Below are 19152 nucleotides of genomic sequence, written 5' to 3' on the forward strand. Positions count from 1 at the left end.
ACAATGGTGTTTTAATAGGACAACTGTCAGTCTGAAATCTAGTCAGGTAAAGTAATCCTTCATAAGTGTGGAAGGACAGCTGAGTACAACAAATGAGGATTTTCAAATAAAATCATTTGCATTTCAAAAAATAATTCTTGTGCCCCATTCTGTCTTCCCCATTCACTATCAGTGAAAATGAATGCAAGAAAAATATTCCACATAAAAAGCTTTCTTATCTAAAACCTCAGCTACAGTAACTGAAACATGCAATATGTAAAGGGCTTTAATGAAATAAGTGATTTAAATGTTTCATAATATTTCTGTAATTCTTTTTAAAAAGTATTTAAAAGCCACCACTATGTTAAAATTAAATTTTTTATGTTCAGTAATTTAAACAGAAACAAACCAGCTGGAAGCTTCTGGTGAAGTGGTTACTGTGTCAACATTTAAACAGTAACGGACATTATACAAGGGCAATCATATTTGGTTTTGATTAATGAAGATGGAAGCCTCCTGCTTCTTAGTATGCTGCTGTTTCAACCAGTCTGAACTCACAAAACCACCACTATGTAACTCTGCTGCAGTGTAGTCATTTATCAAGCAAAAGGTGCTTCCAGAGGCTAACCTTCAGCTTCGAAAAGATGCAGGCAAAGCAAACTGCAAAGAAGCAAAGTAAAAACCATCCCGATAATCCTCTAGAAATCAATTAGAAAGCATAAACTTGGAGCAACGGTTTTAACAATACAGGTTTTTAAGTATTCTCCACTTAACACTCACAATTAACCTGAATGAGTGTGACAACATTCAACCCATTAATAGCTGATAAAGTAACTCAGTCATTTTCCCCACTTCCATTTCAGTTTCATACTTCAGTTGATTAGCAATGTTTGCTCTGTAATACCCAGAAGAAAGTTATAAGTGGTAGTACATTTGCTTCAAAAATGTGTTCAATGTATATTCAAGGCAACAATAAGAATTACTGGTAATGAATACACTATTTCATCCATGTTGTCATGCATTCATTCCCAGGACCCTATGTCATGATCTGAAGAGAAGCAAGGAAAAGAAGGGGGGGGGGGGGGGGGAAGACAACAAAAGCCACCAATGAAAGCTGGTGCTTGTTACAACAAAACAAATGAGACTGAGCCAAACCCTCTGCCATATTAAGTATTTGCTTTTACTTCAGTCATAATTTGGCTAGAAAGTGCCTACCTCCTCCTTGATATATTTCCTGTCCAAAGCAAACATTGCTCGTATCCCTTTGAGAGCAAATTGTAACGGTAATCTGCAAGGAGAAAAAATTGGGATTGTGCCCTTCTCCTTAAAATGTACACAGAAAGCCTGGAAACACACACCCTTAAACCACAGACTTCGAGTAATGCTATAACAATCCTTGCAAAGGCTGGAAAGAGTTAAATCATGACCAATATAATTGGCCTTAGGCCCTGCCCCTGTAGTGATGGGAGGCCTGTGGAAAGGGGCTAAAAGGAAGAATAATTGCTCAGTTAGGAGGCTGGCTGGTAAGGACTGCTGTCACAGTCTTAGAGGAGCCAAAGCCAATTTGCTTTATTGAAGGAGATGTACTGGAGACATTACACTTTGCCTAGTACCACCTGATGGTTAGGTCAGACCATGCGGGAGGACAAGTGCAGCCAGGCCTGAATCCACAAATGGGTGACAGACATATCTAACACCCACCCAGTAAGGATTTTCCTTCCTTTTCCCACAAGGGGAAAACAACTTGATGTGTCTCAAAGTCAGATCTTCTTCAACTAGGAAAACCGCAAACGTACTTAAGAACTTCTGACATGCTAAATTTTCTTTTAAACGGGAGTTTGTAACTTGAAATCACATTTCTAACACCACTTTAATAACAGTGTTGTAAAACAGAATCTATTTTCCTAAGCTAGGTGCAGTCACATTAGCCAGTCCACTGAAACTATATCCTTTATCTAAAAGCATGTTACTAAGCTACAGTAAAAGCAGTCTAGCCCAGCCACCCACAACATAGAGCAGAGCAGATCATCGCTCACCCACCAGTTTGCTATGTAACCCTGAGCAACACTGTACCAAGTGGTGTTAATTGGTACTGGGATTATAAACTAGAGTTTCTCTGGTAAATTTTCCAATGGAACTTCAGCACAGGGGCTGGATCTGCAGGTTTCCTAACTCAAGCAGAAGACGACACAAATGGAAGGTGTATCTTGTTCTTAATCCTAGTTGGCACATCATTAAATATTCGTCCCACACCAAAGGTAACACAGCTTAAGCACAGCTTGCCTTGCCTTGACATTCATTCTTGCCCTGCCACTGTGTCCTGTGTTGTGCCAGCAGTGCTGTCTGTATAGCCACACTGCGAACCGCATCAGAAAGCTGATTCAGCTGATTCAATTTTTCTTAGGTTATTTTCAGCTGGATCAATTCCTCCATACAAGCCACAGCTGAACCAGCACAGTACAGGGGAACACTGCTATGAAATAAAAATGGTCACAGCTGGACTCTGTGCATCTCAAACAGCCTGGACAACAAGCCTATTACTCCAAGTAGAGTTGCAGCTCAAATGAAACTAAACTGGGATGAACCATTAAAGGCATTAGGAAATCCTGCCTTCTCCTTCCTCCACATACCCTCCCGTTTCAGGCCAGCACAAGAATCTGCAGTGACACATGATAATCCAATGAGAAAACTGACCCAGGTGTAAAAGCTGGTCTTCTGGTTCACACTCCAGCTAAATCAGGACCCTGGTGCAATTTGCCATGCAGCCACACCAACAGTTGTGCCACCACAGCACGGGAGAGAACCTGGTTACACCATCAGTTCATCCAGACATCTAGCCGCTACCTAAGGGAAAGACAACTTTTTTCAGAGCAATGCCAAGTCTTAGTCTGCAACATATCCCCAGTAAAAAAAAAAAAATAATATCAAGACACGCATCCAGTCCACAAGACTATAGTAACAGCTATAAATGGGTAAGTTCGCGTTTAATGTTTTCAATTAAAAGTCTGATGAGGACAGAGGGATTTGGAAGATGCTTTGAGGATTTATAATCATCCATGCTGCATTATTTGGAAGTCCTGTGAAAGGCATGGAATCCTTTTCTGTAACCGGCAGTTAGGCTGTTTTTAGACTTCCCAGACAGTTATACCACTATATAACTGTCATTGTAGAATGATCAATCAGTTTGTTACATGCATTAATACTTAGAACCTAATTAAAATTTTAAAATGTTTGTTTTCCTGTCACTTCTGAACAGACTAGAAAAACTTTCCCATAAAGAATTGTGCCATACCATGATCTTCAAGTGAGTCATCCAGAAACTGATGGGCAGTCTTAAGAGCAAGTATTTCTTATCCTCAATAAGGGTTTCAGGGTGAGTGCCCTCAAGGATTTATATCTGTTGCCTAACCAGACAAACGCTTTCTTGGCATTTTTCTGCTTTGGGGCCAGCTGCTTCTGGGACAAGACTGGCAGAGATCCCACAGATGTTCTACAGCAGCAACCCCAGCTTAAGTAACCCTCAAGTCCTCCACTGTCCAGCTGCCCATTTCTGTCCCTACACTGCCCCTTTCTTCAACTGGGGAATCAATTTAACTGAAAACTAGCCATTTTTTTTCTGGGTGTTCAGCAAAATCAGTTCCCCCATCTAGTCCATTGCCAACTACCCACACAGCTGTGCCACCATAATGCAGGGGCAACAACTCCTCAAGAGCCAGGAACACTCAAATTACGTTGCTATAAAGCACAAAACCACAGCCTCAGCAATACAAGCATGGACCACAGTACTAGGGAGAAGATGGAGCTGCTCAAAAGAAACATTACACACTACTCCTAAATATATAAATAATCTTTAGCCTTTTCGGACTTCTGGAGGCATCTAACAAACTTCCATTTCAGACAGACAAACATGGCAGGGTCAATTTTTTGCAAGTGATAAGATTAAGAACCATAGCCAATAAAAATTTTTGGGAGAAGATTATCAAACCTGCAAACTACAAAGACTAAAGTGCTCTGCAGCTTCTTCATGGTAGCTTTTTAGGTGCATCCTCTTGCCATCTCAACACTATATCACAGTAAACACACAATAAACCTGACTAACTTCCTCCTTGGTGAAAAAAAAGTATTTTACTTTGCATTTACCATATGACAAAATTACTTATAAAAACTTCTTGTAAAGCTGCTCATCCAGAATCACTGAAGCATAGCTCAAAGCCCAAGAGGTGAAAGGGAAACAAAAAAAGACAGACACATGCAGTACTGAAACCTGTCTGACCCACAGTAAACCAGTTAATGGAGCTAAATGAGAAGAAAACTGGGAGGGGGAGAAGGGATTAGGATTAGCTTCCTGCCACTTGAGCTTCATTTATCATCTCATCATAAGGCTAGAGAAACACCAATGTTGGCATTGGCACAAGGAAGCAACAAAGGCAAAGAGCCAAGACTGCCCCTTTTGGCAAGAGCTAGCTTAGATCAACTTAACTGTATCATAAGATCCCATCCTCTGGTTAGACACTAAACTGGCATTGCCAACAAAAAGGACAGTCCAGTCTGTTCATTCCTCACCTCCTGTGGGCCGGCACAGGCTAAACCAGCTCAAGGAACTGATCTGTGTTAAATTTGACCTTGACACACACAAACTACTACTTCTAATCTGCATCAGTTCCTGATCTGGCTTGCCACCCAGCCACATGGGCTAGCATGAGGGAGAATGAGGCACATGGAAATAAAAAAAGATATCAGGATGGCTACTTTTGGTAGCAGTGTCACCTTATGGTGGTGTTATACAGTTTAATCCACCCAACATTCATGTTGGATATGAAAACATGCACTAAGTCTTCATGAATTAGACTTCACTAGATTTTAGCAATATTCACATACTCATGGTATAATCAAGATCTTGACAGTCAGTATTTAAACAAACCAAAGAACAGCACCACCTTCCCTAATGGGAAACCTCAGTAACCAGAGTAAAACATATGAAACAAAAGAAACTTTAAAATAAGTACATAAAAATCAGAGAGGCAGAGAAAAGAAAACTAAAAGAGCACAATTCCCAAATCAAGCAAGGACACCTCTATAAACAGCTTTGTGGTGTTTGCATTTTGGGGCTGAGTTGCCAGGGTAATAGCAATTTCCTACCAATTTAAGAATTGCTAAGCAACCTTCAGCACCTAACAGCAACAGCATGTGTGTGCAGCTGGGCTATTTTGAGAAGACAGGTTTTTTTTTTTTTATTTTAAACTTAAAAGCAGCCTTCCGTTTAATGATTATGCCAGCTGAGATCATCCAGCCAAGAGAAGATGCAATCTTGGGCAAAGTGGCTTTACGTGGACAAATCTTTTAAATGAGTGAGAGGAAGAGAATGCCATGACATGCCCAAAGGCAACTATACTCCCCAGGTCATTACAAATCAAAATAATAACCCAGGAGAAGTCAAGTTTGCACCAGATGGAAGCTGAAGCATCACATTAGCTTGAGAAGCTATAACAATCACAGTGAGAGATATTCCTTTTATGTTTAGATATCAAAGAAAAGTCACTAACAGGAAGACCTCCACGGTTGTACTAAAAAAATTTATTTTGTTTCCTGGCAGTCAGCTTAACCCAGGCACACAACTGTTGGCAGAATTACTTCTCCAGTTAATTGAGAGTTAGATTAATGACACTGTCCATAAAGCATATACAATACAGTAAGCAACAACACAAGCATCACAGAGACCATACCCTGACAATGTAAAGGTGGTTCCTCAAGAACAAGCTGTAAGTTAAGAAACCAAACTATGCCAACTAAAAGACCTTCTTAGATTATGGAATTTTATTTTAACATAAATGTTCCATATGCATTTGTATTCTGCAGAATGAGCCAGTCATCAACTTCCCTCAATTTCACAGTAATTAGGGGGGGTGGGGGCAGGGCAAAAGCAGTCAAAAAGTAGCCAAATTAATTCTGGATTAGAATCAGTGATTTGAAGGTATAAACTGTCCATCTTACCATGATCACAAGCCTCATAAGCCACTACCCTACAAAGCCCCTATTAAAAATGCAAATATTGCAACACATGAACAAAGATGCTGGCAAAACATGGATGAGCACAAATTTCTATCTGAGCTAGAGAATCTGGATCTGTATATACTGTGCCAGTAACATTACAGTAAGAGAGGACTACTTTGAATCATTACCAAAAGTCTCTCCACTACCACCTCTAGTAAATCTATCAGTACAAGAGTCTAAGAACATGCTCAGACCAGCAAGAAAATGGCAAGAAATGTTATCAGACAAAAGGCATGCACAGCTGTATAGAGGTGTTAGGACTCAAGAGGGAAGTGATGCAAAGAACGCATCCAGTGCAAAAACTGTGTAATTTCTGCTGTAGACAAACACAGCCTTGATCATGATTTTAACAACCACTAATCAAGAGCCAGATTTCTCAAGCCCTAAGTATTTCCTTCATATGACGCTAGCATTTGTTTCACTCAGTCCAGCAGTGATAGAAAGTCTTTAAGAGGTCTTGAAAAATCACCAGACACCCATTTCTTAAAACCACAAATAGCAGGCTAAGAAATGTAGTTTGGCATTCCAGATGTTTTAAGAAATACTTTTCATGATTCAATATGTATTTGGAGGAACTTTGTGGCTTTCAAGCTCATGGAACTCTGGATACACAGAAGAACTGAAAATACCAAAGCTAGTTTTGAGAATCACAATGATATTTATAATAAACAATCCTTGCTCAAGGAGGACGAACTCCCCACCAATTTATGATGTTCTTATTTAAGCTCAAAGCATGAATGAGGAAGATAACCTTCTAATTTCAGAGAATGTTGAGCCTTAAACTGGTGAAGCAGTTTATAGACACATAATTCTATCATACTTCTCAGCGCGTTGAATTAATCACTAGTGAGACTAAAAATGATAGCTACTGAAAAAATATCAATTTCTACGGAAGTTCAAAGAACAAAAGAGAGCAAAAAAGATGTGATGTTCAGGTCTCACGTGTCAATGGGTACACACATATATTTTAGGCCTTGGTCATGATATAACTCAACATCTTAATTAAAAGAGGAATCCAGCCTTCTGCTACCAAGCTACTGGTTCCTGCTGTTTCCCTTTTGTCTGATCTAATGAGTGGGCACCCACAGGGTGAGTCAGGTCAGTTGAACCAGCAGACGATTAGCTCTGCAAAAGATTAGAAACCATTTTCTACAGGATCAGTCAGCTCGCTTGATATGCCCTGTGGCTGCACAATCACTAGCTCTGATGCAAAAGAAGCAGGAGTGCACAGCTGCACAGAGGTTTGACCAGCCTCTGCAACAGCAGCTCACTGAAAGATCAACTTAATTGTAATGTCAAAGAGCACGCTTAAACATCCAGCAGCAGTGCCAATTTAAGCAGTCTGACACATTCCCACTCTCATACCTTCCTCATATTGAAACTAGCATAAATCTTATGGAGACAACATGTACTGGACCAGATGAAAAATAATCTAGGAAAAACCACTTCTTTCCAGGAGGATCTGCTCCCCAGAGTGGCTCACCATGGCCACAAAAACAGCTATGCCAGCAAAACAGAAAGCCATGAAAGGGCGCAAGCTGTTTAAGCCTCTACTGGTGCCAAAGAAACGCATGATGAACTACAGTGTGTTTAGACCAGGATTGCTTGTTTTCCACCACATTCTGACTGACTTCCTTGCAGTTGCTGTCTGATGCATTTTTTAAAATTTCCTTCAAGTTGGCGGCAAAGCATTCCTCCCCACCCCACAGGGGCAAGCAGATGAAGCAGTGGATTCAGCCAGCAGCAAAGGCATGTGGCAGCAGATGCCAACAACCAACGGAAGCAGGGAGGCTGCAGCAAACTAGAAAAGGGAATGCTGACGATCTGCAGCCAGACGTGAGCTTTGACTTGGAAATTCATGGCAGGGAAACTTAGGGGCTGAGAAAGTATAAGGAAGTCATGTTGAATGCGGATTTAGGGCAAATTGGGACGAGAAAGCCACTGGACAAGAGGAGAGGGGAAGAAACAATACGCTTTCAAACGCAGAATATTTTAACTTTGGGACAAGAACTGGATGATCTAGGGCATAACAAAGTGGTGACTTGGGCAAGGAAGGAAAGATAGCTCACTGAACCAATCTAGAAAATAAAAGAAAATAAATTTTAAAAAGAAAAAAGGAAATAAAACAAAGTACTTAGATTTCAGTCAGTTCACTTCCTGGCACAAGTATTCATATCAGCACAAAGCAGCAGAACTTAAGAATCTTAACAAGTTTATGTCAAGGTTTTTTTGGCAACTTACTTTTGTGTATCTGAGGAAGTAGTTCTACATTTTACCTAATTCTGTCTGATCATGGGCTGTGACTGAGAGTGTAGGCAGATACCATATTGCCCCACCTCAGTTTGAAATTTTCACCTTCTCTCCTTCGAATCTAGTGGCTCTGCAGCCACAGAGCAATTCAGTTCAGCTTGGCATTCTGATGAAAAGCTACATCTTGAAACATGCTTGTTTTCACATTGTGCTAGCAATCTGAACCCTGCAACCACAGGCTCATTAGATCTCAAAAAAACAACCACAGATGAGCTGGGCCCACTGAGAAGTGACAGCTTTCAATTACCTCATGTAAGGTACAGCGTGAAACCAAAGTCTGAAAGAGAGTCTGCAAGTTTTCTGACCCTAGTCACATTCTTTTGTCATGACAGCATGAAACTGTCTACAAAAATTAAACCAATGTGAATTGGCTTTGCCTCTCCTCCCAGTCAATGGACACTGGGTGTGGAATCCAAATGTCTTTGAATTTATTAGCATCTCCTAATGCAGCTAGCCAGTATGACATTCATTTAAGTGGAAAGTCCAGCAATTGAGACTGAGTTACCAGATCTTCTGTTCCCTTTTTTCCCCCCTAGGAGAGCTAACTTTCCACCCTTTGATTTCCCCACTACTGAAAACTAGGTAAGAATTTTCTTCAGTGATTCATAGAGAAGCATGTATCAATATTACTGTCTTGTCTAAGCTAACCAGTGTACTGAAAAGAAGTAGGAAGTACTCAAGAGGTGCTCTCTAACTTGTAAATCTAATGAATGTGGGTAAAGAATGCCATGGAGGGGTAGAAGAATTGGTACTACTGCTGTTCTTTGCCAATTCAAAGGATACCAAACTCGACCTTCAATACTTCTTTCTTTGAAGCAACAATACTAAGAGCCAGCACAGGAAGGATGTCTCAACCAAGACTTTTGTTCAGGTGCTAGAATAGATTAAAACGTTTCTATTCTTTACTACAAGACAGTCTGGGACCACAGATGATGACTGAATGTATCATCCTCTCTTTTGAATGCTACTGTATCATGGTAAGCTCAGTTACAGTTTTGCAGATGTTACAATTTTACTGTATAGATTCAATTGTATACCTTTATATACTTGAATAAACCAGTCTAGCAAGCCAAGTATCAGTAACACTGAAAAATGTTTGCAATACAGTATCAGCTAACTTGTGACAACTCTGACTAACTGCTAGGCAGCAGTGAAAAGGGACAAGTGTGCCATTTATACTCTTACACTATAAAGTTCCTGCTAGACAGCTGTCGAATCTGATGCTAGTACAAATTCAAAATAGTCCATCTCTAACACACTACTATTCCTCATGTTTAGTGACCACAAGCAATTTTCAAATCAGTACGTAAGAATAAGTGCAGACTAAAGACAGCAAAGAGAACACAATACATACCTTACTCACAGTTCCCACGGACAAACCCAGGTCACTTCCATGCCAGCAGCTCTCCCGCCCGTCACTGAAAGGGAAAACAGGGCATAAATATTCAGAGATCTTTAAAAAAAAAAACCAACCCAGAGCCCATTTTCTCCTTCGAGAGTAAGGAGTGAAGTCCTTCATCTAGGATTCTTTTTTCGTATTCCTTTGGCATACACAACAGAATTTGGATTGAAATACCATAAAGACTGCCATGCTTGATACACATACCCATGCTACTTGCAGAGCAGAACTCTTACTTTAGGACTACTGGTTTGTCAGTTCTGAAGAATGCATTGTTTGAGGTTTACTAAGCCAGAATATTCACCAAATGATACACTCAATCTTCCCGTCCTTGTACTGAAATGATTCTTAAACATTGGATAGTAGAAGCTGGAGACTGTTATGACTAGTTTATTACACCATGTTATCCATCGAAACACAAACAGAAAAAGTAAAAAAAAACACGTACGTATCAGATGTTTGTCAAGACAGCAATGAGAATCCCATTTTGGAGGAGGGGAAGGGGGAAGAGGCAACCAAGCTGCACACCTTAAAAAACTCATAAGCATACTGAAGTAACACACCATTTTGGCCATACAGTTTTAACAGACATGCAGAGCAGTACTTGGCTAGAAAAGCATTACTTCAGAGGCTCTGGAAGACTATTGTCTCAAATGGCAATAAAAAGGGCAGGAAGTTGATTTGTAGTTGCTATACTTTCACTCCTATTTCCTTAGCCACCTTCAAAAAATAAAATACAAATCAGCATATGAAGGTTCTAACACCAGGTTTCCATTCCATTTCCTCCTCTGAGCTTTTTGGACTTTAGGGCTTCCTAGACATGAGAACCACAGAACCGCAGCTGAGATGCCATGATATCCTGTCCATGAAAGAAAATAAAAGAAACCCAGGCACCTCCCAAAATACAAACTTCAGACCAGATGGACTTAGGACACAGCATTAACACAGCTGGAGTGAAAAGAAAAAAAAAAATAGAATGAGCAGTCTGCTGCTTTAACATCAGAAGGAATAAGGCCAATTAGCCTCTTCTGAAGAAAGAATGACCACAGCTAGACACTTGGATAATCAGTGTATTGCAAAACCTAAAAGAGCTCCCTGATCCCCAACAAATAAAAGGAAGCTGTTTAGAAGCAGCTACAGGTGAGGAATTTTACATTTACTTTGTCAACTCCACTCCAATTAACAATCTGCAGGAGAAGGAATTTACAATTCTAATACAAATAAAAAAAAGTAAAGACACTATTATTTTAGAATCTTCCCTTACAATCCCTTTCAGAGAATGTTTCAATTTTTCTTTGAATAAAATGTCTCAGCACACATTAATCATGGCTTTACCACAAAAATCAAAAAGTCATTCTGCCACCTCTTACAGTATTTGTCATCAAGTCAATATTTCGAATTTCTTACAAACACTTACACAATTAATTTCACATGAGAACCCATACCAAGTCATTATTTTTTCTTTAATAAAACAACCAAACTGATACAACTGTAATTAAAGTATGACAATGATGCAAGGCTACAAAAGTATATACGTACAATGTACTTTTTACAGAACTGTGGATCCTAGGTTTCCTAAAAGGCAAGGCAAAAAGGCCTTAAGAAGTCAAGGAAAGTCTTCCACAAATACAGTAGACAATTGACTACTGTTAAGAGGTCCATATTCCAATCTGATAAACAAAGTGCCTGATTACAGAATCTGATAAAATAATTTTGCTGCAGCATGCTTCTGAGAGCATTAAGCACATAACATCAAAATTTAGGTATGGAATGTTTGCTTCTGATGGTGTTGGTTTTTAAATCACAAATTATAAGTGAGTGAAATTTATCCATATATTAAATCTTCCTCCAGTGCAAGTTTTTAGCATCGTTTGGTTTTGAGTGGGATTTTTTTTATTGGGGGTTTGGTTTGTTTTTTTTTTTCCTGAGACACAGGTACCCCTGAAACCACTTTTCACGCACGAAAGTGTGGAGAAATTAGAGACGTTTCATTTTGAGATTTCTACTGGCCAATCCCTAATATCCAGTAAGCTTAGTTCACTAGATATTCTCTTCCAATTTAAGAGTTCAACAGCACTGATAAAGCTGGACAATCATCAGGCTGCTGCATTTCATTTCCAGCACTTAAGATCCATGTTCTCCTGAATCTCATTTGAGTCAAGACAGCTCCAACACTGAGCCTTTCCTTGGTCTGCCTGTCCTACCACCTGGTACAGAGCATCTGCTAGTCTTTTACAGAAGCAGGACCCCAAAACCAGTCAGAAAATCTCTGTATTTTCTTCAGCATGTTTTTCTCTGGAAAACTGCTGAAAAACATACCAAGCTAGCCCTAATCAGCTAGCAGGGTGAGACAGGAGGAAGAATCTCTCTGTACACCCGTGGTTCTACATCCCTTCCCAGGCACACATTACCAGCAACTGGCCAGCACAAGACACCAGGGTGGACAGACTTCTCACCTGGCACAATACGGAAGACCTTGAAGTCTTACCTCTTAAGGCATGCATGAAAATTAAATATATATCAAAATTTTTATAACAGTTTTTATATTTCAAAATTTTTATATATCAAAAAATACAGTGATTTTTGGCATCTTTGCAAAAACTTAGCACTATTCTTCAGAAAAGAAGGTGCATCTGTGTGTATGTTTACGTGCAAAAACACACTCAGAAAACAGAACAAATTATTTCAATAACCTCCTTGCCTCCATTTATTTACCTTTTCCGAGTTTCCAGCAGTTCCATTAGCCTTCTCAGGTGTTCAGAGATCCTTGTTCTCCCACACATAACTTATCCTCCAGGACAGTATGTATTTATCGTTCTTTCTCTACTAAGAACTGAAGTTTTATTCCAGATACTCTGGCCAATAAAAGGCCAACTTTAAACTTTCAGTGGTATTTGTCAAGGAAGTTCCTGCTCAATCTCAGCAGGTGGTTAAAGTATTGCATCCTGCAATTTACTGCTTAGTCACCTGAACCTCAAGTAGGAGATAAACTGTCTCGCAATAGGCATGGACTGTCATCAACTTTTTTCCCTGATATGTGTGCCATTAAGCTAAAGGATGCTGCAGGTATACTGTATTTCTATCATTATCTTTATTCAGTCACCCCACAGAATTTCAACCCAGCTTGAAGGCAGAACAACACAAAACACAGACACAACCCACCTTCAAAATAACAAGTCAGACTTCACAAAAATTTAGCTGAACAGCCTTAAAACTATAATGAACAACAAGCTCTTTACTGCTCCTTCCATATTGCAGCGAGTGAGCAGATTAATCTGATAACTGAAGCATTTTCTGGCAAAAATCCACAGTTAAACTGCTTTTGTTATTCTTTGCTTATAGCACAATCAAAACATTCCTCCAACCCTCTTTTTTCCTCTCACTATACAGTCAATGCAGGGAAAACTCTACTGTCCTAGATTTTCTGAAGAAAAAATAGTGTCATCTCTAAGATATGCAGAAGTCTTATCCTGCTGATAAACTTCTCCATCCAATGGAAATGTTTATATGCCAGTGTTTATGCGTTCAAGCCAAATGGCTGCTATTCCAGTGATTACAATGGCTTATTGCCTTCACTGGTGACTTGGAGCTTGAGCATGTCTGAACACAGAAACTCACTGGCATGATTCGCAAGTCTGATCTGAACACAGCGATGCAGAATTCATATCCCATCTTTCTAACAGCCATACTACCTCTCAGATGGAGGCTCTGAAAAGATTCACACTCCAAGCAATCTGTTGCTGTAAAGCATGCCTGACAGGACATATGAGAGCGAGTTTAGAGGCATAGTGATGTTAGGCCTAACATTAATTTGGCCCTACCAATCACTCAGAGAAACCTCTCACGCAGGTTTGGGTTCACCTTACACAACAGAATAAAAATTAAGTTACAATGCAGACTGTAATCACATTCTGTTGGGAAACTTCTTATATTTCTATTAAAAAAATCAGAAAAGAGGGCAAAAATAATAATTAAAAAAAATAATTTAAGTAGTCTTTCAATGCTTTCCGAAAGTTTCTTCCTGGAGGAAGAAAAGTTTCCCTGTAATTGACAGAAAGTAAGTCCTGTCTCATCTTTGCTCAGAGCTATGCCTTCACACATATACACAGTTGCAGAAAGAATGAGTTCATCATAACGTGGGTATGGCTGTGTGCAAAGGATGATCTCATTTGAGTAAGCCTAAAAAGGGTGTCGACTGTATGGATCAATTGTGCAGTGAAGCCATATCCTCAGTATCTCTACTAAACCACAGAAAAGGTTGAACTCAAGGAACCACAGTACACACACACCCCCTCCCTAGGGTGGCTAGAACTTGTCCTAATTGCCATATATTACAGGAAGCATTAATCTGAGGTTGAAACAATCTGACGTAGACTCCCGTCCCTAAACAAAATTTATTTCACAAAACTAGATGCATCATTTCAGTCTCCTCTTCCCCTAACATGAAGGTACTCTGAAAATGAAGTGTAAACAGTACATTTATTTGCCTCACTGGAAGATGGCAAAACAGGGAATTTTCTGCATGGCTTTATGCCAGAGGCTCCTGCATTGTGGTATATACACACTCCAGTGTGCACCCATGGCATGCAGAGATGACAGCAGCAGCAGCTCCTGACCATGTCCAGGGGAAAAATTTTATTTCAGGGATTTCGGAACTTCCAGAGGCAGCCCCCAGTGACCTGCTGTTAACAAATAACATCCTGGCACACACAGCATCAGCTACCATGCTGCTTCTGCTCTGCTCCATGCAAACCCTGCCTTTCTGGATCAGCAGGGCCAAAACAAGCTGAAATAGGGAGCACAAGTTAATTAAGAAGGATAAGTAGAAGTAGTCTACAGGCTAGTTTGTGGTAGGAGAGCAAAAGCAGATGGATGGCATGAGGTTAAGGTGCAAGAGAAAATCCCCAATTAAAAGCTCAGCCTTTAGCCTTCAAGATTTAAAAAGACTTGTGACTGTGTGTTATATTCCACCTTCTTACAGAGATGTTATCAATATGGCTGTGTGCCTAAGTCCAAAATATTTCTTCACACAAGAATAATGATACTGCACACACAAGAAAACGGGGGAGGGAAGGGGAAAGGAATGCCATACTAACTAAATGTTACTTCAATTTCTGAAATATAAGCCAATCTAATTTGAACAATTACAGTACCTTGCTCTGTGACAAACTCTCAGATTTATCTGTGTGGAAAATAAGTGTCTCGTATCAGAAATAGAAAAAGATCAAAGAAAGCGTGCTACTGTTACCAGCACTGTTTCTTTACGTCTAAAAACGTAGTACGAGACTGACGGCAGATTCCTGTGTAAGCTGCATGCACCATTTGCCCTCCACAAGGACAACCTGCATTTAAAAATCTGGAGGCACTGACTGACCACTATGGCATACCTAAGCCTGGTAATGTAAACTGTCCTCACCCCAATGCCATTCATTTCGCTTGAAGAAGCCACTTAGCAGTGTTTGAACTCCATAAAGCACTCAAAGGAGGGAAGGTAAAATATACACATTAACCACACACGTTATGTCCCTGAAGTACTGAACAGGGTATTTGACACAGGAATGAGTTTCTGAATTCACACAAAGTCAATCCATTTCATCTATTTGACGCACACGCATAAAAGAAGAACGATAAGAACAGTTTCAAACTATGGTTCCAAAAATGTTCCCTTTAGCTGTAGTTCTTACTAATCCACTTCTGCGCTCCCTCCCCTCCACTCTCGCTACACATTCCTTTGGCCCTTGCCCTCCCCCACCTTTTATTTTGGGGGCTGAGGGGGAGAAGAATAGAACATGCACAGATTAAAAATCAGGTCTCTAACCTGACTCAGCATATAGCCCCACAGACATACCATCACTACTGAGGCGACAGCACACGGGGAGGGGGATAAAGAAGTCAGATGGGAATAGAAGCTGTTTAAGACAGCCCCACCACTAAAAGAAATGTCTGTGTAACCACATCCTCTGTTTTCAGTCTCAGATCAGCAATATGTCCAGCAGGAAATAATTAGATTTGGCTTTGCCGAAGTAGGTGTTTGACGGTTTCAGACCGCTGAACAGTTGCTTTTTTGCTTCCTCCTCAACAGTTTCTCAGGAAAAGACATTGACCCTCGGACACAGTGGATTGAAAAAAAAAAATCTTTAAAGGAAGAGCATTGTGTAACTATAATAAGATTTACTAATTATTACCTCTTTTTACACACAGGAAATCAACTGTACTCTTCAGAAAGGATCTTAATCATCATACTGAGTTATCAGTAGGTAAACAGCATTGAAACAGTTCTACAACATCTACAACAGAGGAAGGACAGCTGAGTTTAAAGACAGAAGACTCTTGGAATTGCTATAAATTGTGCTTTTGAGGTAAAAAGCATATATGAAGACTCCTCACACATGCCAAATGAGTGTAACAATCTTGTGAAAACGTTTGGACACATCCTAAGACTTTATCTGCTTTCTGCTCTAACATCCAAACCCTTTTTGCTCTGATCCTCCCCTATATCTAGTATAGCTACCCTTTTCCCCCACCAAATACCACACAGTAATGTAATCATGGCTCAACAGTGAACGAAATCCAGCATGTTTTTTTATTATGATTAACAAATTAAGGGGTATTTTGATTGCCTGAACCTACATTTCACCTGGAGCTTCAGGGATGAAAGGGTCTGAGAAAAATTCTGCTGCTTTACCACACCAGCAGAAGCCAGAGTTATAAAGAACAGTCACAAGCAAGCACTCCTCTCCAATCCCAAGAGTTTCCTATTATTTCATATTCAACGGGAAGAAAATTTAAAGACTGCTTCTGGAAAACCCCCATATTCTCTTAGCCCTATGTCAAAATGTCTTCTGTACTCCCTCTCTCTGCATTTTATTTCATTATCTGCTTGTTGCCTGAAGATTTGGGGGGTCTTTTCCCACATGATGTCAGACTGGATGGCCTTTAATTAAAGAGAAATTAAAGCTGCTTCCGCAACTGTTGGAACCAGCAAACACAGCACTACTCCACATATTTGTACAGAACAATATGATGCCCAAGAAGCATCAGCTTCTTGCTAATATTGCTAGTTATATTGCTTATAAGTATCAATATTTTACTCTTTTCCTGAAATCATATGTGGTATCTAAATTATAAGTGAGGAAGCACTGAAAAGGGCTCAGCAAGTCAATAACCAGTAATTAAGAAGGGCAAATTCACCTACTTGTGAAAAGCTTATGGCATTTGCTTTCAGCCCTGAGTCTCCTTCTCCTTTCAGCAGAAAGCACAAGTCTCAAGAACAGAAAAGGACTTCACAGTCAGCTTCAGATCATACACTTATTTTATAATCTATTATTAGATTCTATTTAATCACAACTATTAGATCACTCATTTAATCACTGCAGCAAACGGGAACAAATGGGTATCCCTCTCATTTGATATTCAGAAATGACTGAAGTATTTTTGGCAATACTTATGAAGAGCTAAAGGCATTACACTTCTACAGTATGGATTTTAATAGTGTCTTTATAAAAGCCTACTGATGGGTTTTGTGCAAGCAGCAAGACATACTTTGCAATCAGTGCTGAAAGTTTGTCTCTATATTTACCTGAAAGTAAAACCAAGGCACAATTAGAAAACACACTTTCAATAAGTCAACTATGCTATGGCTAACTAACCCTGATGTCAAATGCAAATTTAAAATGAAGACAGAATTGCATATTGAATATGTCTCAGTAACCATGCTGGAAATGTTGGGATAGATACACTCAGTCTAGAATAACTACATTTTATATTTCCCAAATATTCAGAGCAGTGTCTTCAAATCCTACCAAGAAATAAAAAGCACATTTTTGTTTCCACAATCCAGCAAAGAAGCTAGAGACTTAAACAAAAACATTTTTAATGCCTTCAAAACGTATTTTCTGTTGATGGTAGACTAAGATGCAGTTTCATGGCAGAGGCCCTGATATTGTCTGGATAAACATGACAGAAGAAAGGAAGCGCTATAAGCGGCAGCAGCAAATCTGAAACCCCTTATTCAGCCCTCTCAAGGTCCATCTTGTAAAACAGAACCACACAGAACGGTATTAGCGAACCGTTCGGGTGATGCGGTATAAGGGTACTCAGATGCGGACCATAAAGGTCTCAGAAGGATATTTCCATTTAGACACAAGGCAAACGGTCAGAGTTTTCCTCCTTGACCGGACGATATGTGAAGTTACAGCCCTCTGATACGAGATTTTACAGTCACAGAGAGGGAGATCTAGCCCCCGCTGGACAGACGTCTGGGACACAGGGTTGTTACCTTAAATACGCATCCAGCCATAGCACGGACAAGCATCTTTTCAGCGCGGAAAATTAACCCCGCTGACCACAACCCGGCGAGCGCACGGGGCGGCGGGGACGGCAGGACATCGCTGCTGCACAAACCCTCATACACTGCTGCCGCCGCCGCCGCCGCCACCCGCCCTGTGGAAGCGGTAAGAAAGCACCGAAAAACACACAAAAACACCCACCGCCGACCTACTGAAGGCGAGGCGGCGCTGGGGACGAGAGCGGGGAACGCCGCGCCGAGCGCCGGCACCAACGGCCGCCGCTGAGGAGACCGGCGCCGGGGCGGGTCCCCGCGCGCGGGCCCGCGCCCACCCCCCACCTCCACACACCCCCTTTCTTCGTCCCCGGCGCAGAGGTCGCCTCGCGGCTCCCGGCCGGGCTGGAGCCCCGTACTCACCCGGTCACGGCTCCATCTCGCTCCGACACCGCCCGTCCTAGGCGGAGCCGCCGCCGCCCGCCGAGAGCGCGCTCCCCGCCAAGCCCGCAGCCCGGCCTCGCCACCCCCGACCGGCGCCTCGCAACCACGGAAGCGCCCGCCCCGCCCCTCCCTGCCTCCGCGACACGCGCAGAGCTCCGCCAACCAGAGCGGAGAGGAGCGAGTGAGCGCCACCAGGGTTCGCCAATAGGCCGCAAGCACCTGGGGAAGCTAACAGGGTCCGAGGAGGGCGGGGGCGGGGCGGGCGCCGCGTGCCTGACGGGGCGGGTAGCCAATCGGAAGGCAGGGATGATGTCATCGGTGGAGGGGCGGAGCGTCCACGGGAAGGCGGGGCGGGGGCGGCTGGTCTTCGCCCTTAAAGGGACAGCCATGCCCCAATGGGCGGGGGGCCGGACGCCGGACCGACGTTTACCTTTTATTGGGTTTATGGGTTGGTTTTTTGTTTGTTTTAGCAGGCGACATTTTCCAAAAGTCGCTCCCCCCTGACCTGGGACCTGCCTTCCCAACACCATCCACCCCTAATCCTTGGGGCCAGAGGTGGCGGGGAAAAGTCAGGCACCATGTCACCATCGCTGCCCAACCTGTAACTGAATTGGAGGTTTCAGAGGATTTTGGAGGTTTCGGCTGCCCCTCTGGTGGCTGAAACCTCCAAATGTATAGCGGGACGGTG

General features: G+C 41.5%; 1 protein-coding gene across 3 annotated transcripts in view; it reads right to left on the bottom strand.

Moving 5' to 3' along the window:
- The window catches only part of MRTFA (myocardin related transcription factor A), a 98310-nt gene extending 79762 nt beyond the window's left edge, over window positions 1-18548 (bottom strand). Inside the window, exons 1-4 of one of the 3 annotated variants that reach the window (XM_075077841.1) lie at window positions 18444-18548; window positions 9695-9758; window positions 2674-2823; window positions 1195-1267 (exon numbers count right to left, since the gene is read on the bottom strand). In XM_075077841.1, coding sequence (XP_074933942.1) covers window positions 1195-1230 — 36 coding nt within the window. In that variant the 5' untranslated portion in view covers window positions 1231-1267; window positions 2674-2823; window positions 9695-9758; window positions 18444-18548. The remainder of the gene's footprint in view (window positions 1-1194; window positions 1268-2673; window positions 2824-9694; window positions 9759-18443) is intronic. The other 2 variants (XM_075077872.1, XM_075077862.1) reach the window with 2 other exon arrangements.
- Window positions 18549-19152: the final 604 nt, after the last annotated feature.

This window comes from Phalacrocorax aristotelis, chromosome 1 (genome assembly GCF_949628215.1).
Source record: "Phalacrocorax aristotelis chromosome 1, bGulAri2.1, whole genome shotgun sequence".
NCBI classification, from domain to species: domain Eukaryota; kingdom Metazoa; phylum Chordata; class Aves; order Suliformes; family Phalacrocoracidae; genus Phalacrocorax; species Phalacrocorax aristotelis.